Source organism: Ammospiza caudacuta, chromosome 1 (assembly GCF_027887145.1).
Source record: "Ammospiza caudacuta isolate bAmmCau1 chromosome 1, bAmmCau1.pri, whole genome shotgun sequence".
Lineage (NCBI taxonomy): Eukaryota > Metazoa > Chordata > Aves > Passeriformes > Passerellidae > Ammospiza > Ammospiza caudacuta.
The window spans coordinates 123159655-123165726 of record NC_080593.1 but is presented as its reverse complement, the minus strand read 5'-3'; the positions used below and the strand labels follow the sequence as shown (position 1 = coordinate 123165726).

General features: G+C 36.9%; 1 protein-coding gene across 1 annotated transcript; it reads right to left on the bottom strand.

Moving 5' to 3' along the window:
- Nucleotides 1-431: 431 nt before the first annotated feature.
- LY96 (lymphocyte antigen 96) lies at nucleotides 432-5590 on the bottom strand. The gene is made up of 5 exons (XM_058818171.1): nucleotides 5357-5590; nucleotides 4288-4377; nucleotides 2872-3000; nucleotides 1949-2001; nucleotides 432-979 (listed from the first exon to the last, which is right to left on the bottom strand). The coding sequence occupies exons 1-5, from the start codon at nucleotides 5448-5450 to the stop codon at nucleotides 890-892; spliced, it is 456 nt and encodes a 151-aa protein (XP_058674154.1). The 5' UTR covers nucleotides 5451-5590; the 3' UTR covers nucleotides 432-889.
- Between the last annotated feature and the right edge of the window lie 482 nt (nucleotides 5591-6072).

Sequence of the window (6072 nt, the reverse complement as noted above, 5' to 3'; positions counted from 1 at the left end):
TCAGCTGCCCAAGGGGTAAAAGCTACAGGAAAACTTTGGAAATACCTTGGAGCAATAACTGAGGAATAGATCAACCTGTTGTGTGACACCACCTCCTGCTTCTGAAGGACACAGTTTGTGTAGCCTCTGCCCCTCGGACTCTGAGCAAGAACTAAAAACATTCTAAGGGATTGCAGCTGCAGCCCTGGATGGCGAAATTCAGCTGTACTGTATCAGTGTAGCTGGAAAAAAAAAGTGTTCCGCTTTGGATTTTATCCACATCAGCTACTACCACGTAACAAATTATTACTCCTCTGTTTCAGCTTGGTGTAAACAGAGCAGAAAAAGATGAAACATCTGAAGAAACATCAGAAAATAACAGGAGAAAAAAAAATCTCTTAAATTGATTGTACTAACAAGTTTTATTGTTACAAGAAAAGAAAAAAACTCAAACAAACCAAAAAAACACCCCCCACAACCTCACAGCAGGGTTCCCAAATTCAATTGCTGTGTTGCTTTAAATTGAATGCTGATGAACTTCTGATTCTGGCACTTGAAAACTTCAAAACTTCTTGATTACTTTAGCTCAGCCTCAAGCACTCAACTTTATTGTAACTCAAGGCACAGCGCCAAAATGCAGGACCAGCCTGCCATCCAGTCAGGGTAATTCCATGGATTAATCAGGATGCCTGATTCCCGGAAATTTTGGGCACATTGGCTGAGCAACTGATTATGGCTGTGCTACAAATGAGAAAGACTATATCTTAGAGCTTCCCAGACAGCACATGATGTGTTCTGCTTCAGGAAGTTCAGTGTGCATATTACTTCACAGCTTGGATCCCAGTTGCTCACGGAAGTGACCTCCATATTCTGGAATTATTTGAGAAGTTTGTTGCACTCAGAAAGCATCTTATTTCACTATCATGGTGAAATTCAAGCATATGAGCATATTATTCTCAGAATCATCAGAGAATCCTTGCACAACAATACTATAATCGCCCTAAAACAAGGGAAAAAAAAAAAAAAAAAAGAAAATTAGTCCACAATACTGCCTGCTCTTGTCTGAGTGGCCTCTTGGAATGATGCTGGTGATTTCTGTTAGAACTGAAAAAGAAGAAACATTCCCATCAGGGACTGTCCTCATAGGTATAGTCAGGTATATGAGTGCATAAAAATAAAACAGTGTTCACCTTCCTTCTCATGGCCAGCCTGCTCAGGAACAGCATTTCCTGGTCTAGCAGAGTCCCACCAGGAAGTGTCAGGTCCACCATGAGTTCCTCGTGGATAGGAGGAATCTCATGGCAGAGGATGTTCCTGTCTGTTACAAGCTCTGGGGCTACAAGGTCTCTTGGACTGTTGGAGGCCCATGAGGTAAGGGGGATGGTGGGGATTTTGGACCAGTAGGAGTTCCTTAGTGATATTTTTAGGGATTAATAGTCTTGATAAGGGTCTTGGAAAAGCTCAGACAACTGATGAGGCAGTTGTTGGATGAGAATGGCTTAACCTGAGGACTGGTGCTGCCCCTGGTTTAACAGCAGAACACTGCTTTTACTTTTTGGATACTGTTATCCCATTTCAAATCTTTGAAAATGGTTTCATGGAGTAAAAGAGCAGCATCTGAAGAAAATGTAAAATAAAGAATGAAACGGGCAGAAGGAATATGAATGGATTTACTCAAACAGGTAAAAGGAAAGAGAATAATTTACCAAACAAAATTAAATAATTAAGGTGACATTAACCGATTACTTTGGTCTTTTCTTTTATAAAATAAAGGAAGAAAGAGGAATAATAACCTTAGAACATCTAGCATTTCAGAGATGCTACCATTTTATTGTCATCAATTCTATCATAAGGAAGTTTTCTGACATTTCCTCTTCTGTTTTCTACAGTTTGGTTGAACATCTTTCTTCAGAAAAAAGTATACCTGTAAGTATGTGATTTTACTATTATATAAAATATTGAAAAGTACCTTTGGAAATTCTAATCTTGAGCCTTTAATGTCAAATGCTGATTCAAGTGTTTCTGAAAAACAGAGATAATTATAATACAAAGAGTTACTTAACCATAAAGCCATCAATCAGACTGCCTAAATAATTTCAAAGCAATATGGAATATCTCTGAGCAGCAGTTGCTAATGTCACTTACTTTTTCACTGATAAAGCCCTCATCTGGTTCTTCTCTCAGAGCTCTTACTTTTTGTTGAAACCACATCAGAAAATAGAAATTAACCACAGTGCTCCTGCAACATCTCCTCCAGACAAATCCTACTGTGATAACTCCAGTAATTTAACTTGTAATAGTAGTTCACTTGAATCGTAACTGAAGAGAGCTAATACTGATTCTTAAAGAAAGGAAAACAGACTGTATTTTGACATCCTTACAGGTCTTTTTGCCCTTTAGTCTGACATCCTGCCTGGATTCTCTGAATCCGAGCATGTATTGTGTTAATATTTGTTAGCCCCTACTGAAGGATTCACTCTTCTCTATTGGAAAAAAAAAAAAATCATCATCCTACATAGGTGTATAAAATCCCTTGAAAAATCCATCCAAACACATATCTAAATAAACTTTGTTCTGGATATTAGTAGTGCCCACAGTGCCTGTCAAATTTCCTGTTCAGTCCAGTCAAATGCAATCTTTCCATGTCGTTTTAGAGATGTTCAGAATAAGTGTCATCATCAGATGAAGGATATTAGTAATCCTCATTTATGGAGATGGAAACTGCAGTACAAGGATGTTAAAATAAAGAATTTGGATATTTTCTACTTCACTGGAATTCTGGCACTGGAGAATTGCCTGCTCTGAGGTCTGCTGCCTGGCAAACAAGGTCTAGATTGTGGGGACAAAACTGTGTTTGCACGGGTTGATTGCACAGTGTATTTTCACACCAACCTCCTTTCAGCGTTCCGCACAGTGAGTACTCATCGTCAGCTCCGCTGCAGAGGAGCTCCTTCCAGAGGAGTGCTTTGGCACCATCATACCAGACATTGAAGACAATCTTCAAAAAGTGAATGTCACTTCCTAATGAAAACATGGCAAGTAAGAAAATGGTAACTGATGGAGAGGAAAAGTGTATATGGAGACGTGCCGTTTAGATAAAAACTAGATTTAGCCAAAATACTGTATTTTTGTAAGACTTCCCCAAAATTAAAAAGGTATGTGTCTTGAAAACTTCTACTTCCAGAAGAAAAAGGAAAAAAATCTATTGTTGTTTTCAACAACAACAAAAAATTAGTCTTAAAAAATATTTGGGAGAGAAATTTCAAAACCTGTTTTAATTTCTTCAGTAAAGGAAACAGAGTTCATTCAGCTCCACAGCTACCTTAAACATGTGCTCAAATGAATACCTTAGTTTTAAGCAGGTGTTGCAAATGTCACAGACATCTTTTCATTAAAATCCTTTCATTAGGATTTTTCCTGCTGAAGCTGAGAAGTTTCAGCAACAAAGTGTAAACAATGGTTATCTGCTGCTGTGGAATGCAACAGGTGGATCCATGATTGGTCTCCTGTGGATGTTTGGATTTACTGACCACTCACGGCAGAGCTGGGTCTTCCTCTCTGCTGACACACAGACCTTTGTTATTCATTCCTTTGCTATTCTTAGCTTAGCTAGCCTTCTGAGAACTTTTCCTTCTATTCCTTTTAGTATAGTCATAATGTACTATATATATCATAAAATAATAAATCAAGCCATCTGAACATGAGGTCAAGATTCCCGCCTCTCTCTCACACTGAAGACCCTTGTGACCACTGTCACATTGCAAAGAAACTATCATGAATGCTTCATAAAAATGTCTTTCAAGGGAAGTAAACCTAATGCAGAAGGGGAAGTTTATGATACAACCAGATCCTAAACATTTCATTAGCTGAGCTTGCTGCCTTAAAGGTGGGTTTAAAGATCACAGTTAGGTTTGCACACAAAATGCAGTACCATCCCAGCTTCTGGAACATGCATATTCTTCATAGAAGTCCTGCCATAGCTGGATGGCCTGATGATACTCTCTCTCCTTTAAAAGACCTGGATCTTGTCCAGGCCAGAAGACCAAAATGCACCTACACCTAAACTGCCACAGATTTGCATTTATAGTGACAGTCTGTGCACAGGGCTCTGGTAAGTTCTCCAAGTAAAACTCAAACTCATTTCACAAATCATCATTTCTGTCCATCACTGTAGTTTATCTGTTCCATTTTTAATCCCAGAAACCAATTTCCTAAATCACATGGCATTTAGGATGAAGTGTCAGTCTTTCAGTTGTATTTCATTTTCAGCATTTCCAGAATACAATTGTCTAGTTCAGAGACACTCACTTGGAATCCAGATAAGAGCAGCCTTCCAGACAGGTTTGTTCCTTGTGCTGCAAGGTGTCAGATTAAACATGAAAGAATGAGCTGTAGAATCTACAGGGAAAAAAAATCATTTCACATTGATAGCGTGAATAGGTTTCTCTATAAAATAATAAGAATATACAGTTATACAAAAGTCACATACATCTTTTTAAATGTATTTAAGTTATATGCCATAAAATTGCTCAATAGAATATATGTGGTAAATATTAAATATGTTTTTAAAATTATACTATTAATTATTTTTACATTTAAAGGGCAAAATCAGTATCATATTTCTTTAAGTAAAGAGAAGTAAATTTTTGGTTGATGATATTTTGCACACAAAAAACCAGAGACAAAAGTACCTTTATTTCTCTTTTGAAGACATAAAACCTTTTTACTAGCACTAAACCAGCATGGTCTTCTACTGAAAATATCCCTACTTATGCTAATCATGCTGACAAGAGCTAAAAATATTTTTAATGCATCAGCAAATTTTCCAGGTAATGTAAATGAACCTTTAAGTAGATTTGCTCTGTGACTTACCCACCTTGCATTTTTAAAATACACAAAATATCAGCCCATGACACAGACAGGGCAAGGAGGGACACACCATGCTGTCTCAGAACCTGATTGGTACTGCCTGACAAAATACAACATTCCCTCTTCTTTTTCACATACTTCAAGCTTGTCATTGTAACATACTGGTTAACTCAATAGGTATAATTTATACAACAGAGTGCTTGCAAAACTAGTTTAAATCCATTATCTTATAATATTTTCTAAACAAAAACATGCCTACTTTACTTGAGAATAAAATTCTCTCTCTCCAAGCTGCTGGAACCAGCCTTGTGGTAAGATTTATGCCTATGAAGTAAAATTCTTATAACAGAGTGATTAATAATAGAAATATACTTCTTGTTCTTTTTCTGTATTTCTCAAAGAAACAGAGAAAGAAAAAAAAGCAAATTTAAAAGAAAACTCACAATCCCTCAGACTACAGTAATTATTCCAGAAATTTAACAAAAGGATTACTTATTCTTTTACTTACCACAAAAAGTATACGACATTTCAAGATCTGATGATGTACAAATGAATTCACTGACTCCAGGGGTAAATAAGATGAAAAAAAGGAGTCCAAACATAGCTACTTTTTTTGCTCAGTATCTGATGGTATAAAACTTCACTTGGGAGAAAGAGGAAGAAAATTCAGCACAGTCATCATCAGTCACATGTCTTCGGGGAAAGCTCTGCTATTTATCAAATTCTCTGCAATCTTTGTTAATTCTGCTGCAGCACTGTCAGTTATCATCACAATAAATTTTGTTAAGAAAAAGAATTTCTGCTTTTGTTGCTACATTTTCCCCAGACAGTGCAGCTGAAACCAAGAGTGAAAAATTAAAGAGAAAACTGTGTGAAATGGGGAAGTGGAATGACATTATGACTACCAGAAGCACGTAATGAGCAAGTTTAGTTGAGTCATCAGGGGTAAGATTTTTAAAGGCATAATTTCAAACACAGAGTTTCCTGCACATATTCAAGAAGAGAAAAATCCACAACTGATGAAAACCAAGTCCATTCTTTTATTTTTATGGTAGCCAGTACCTCTCACTGGTTTTCATGTGAGCTTCTTACAAAGCTCACCATGCTTTAAGAATACACCAGACATCTGAAGGAATGTAATTAGATGATGTATTTCAAATGGAGCTGAATGCAACCATCTGATGTTATGATGTGCACAAAAACCATGACTGATTGTGCCCAGAA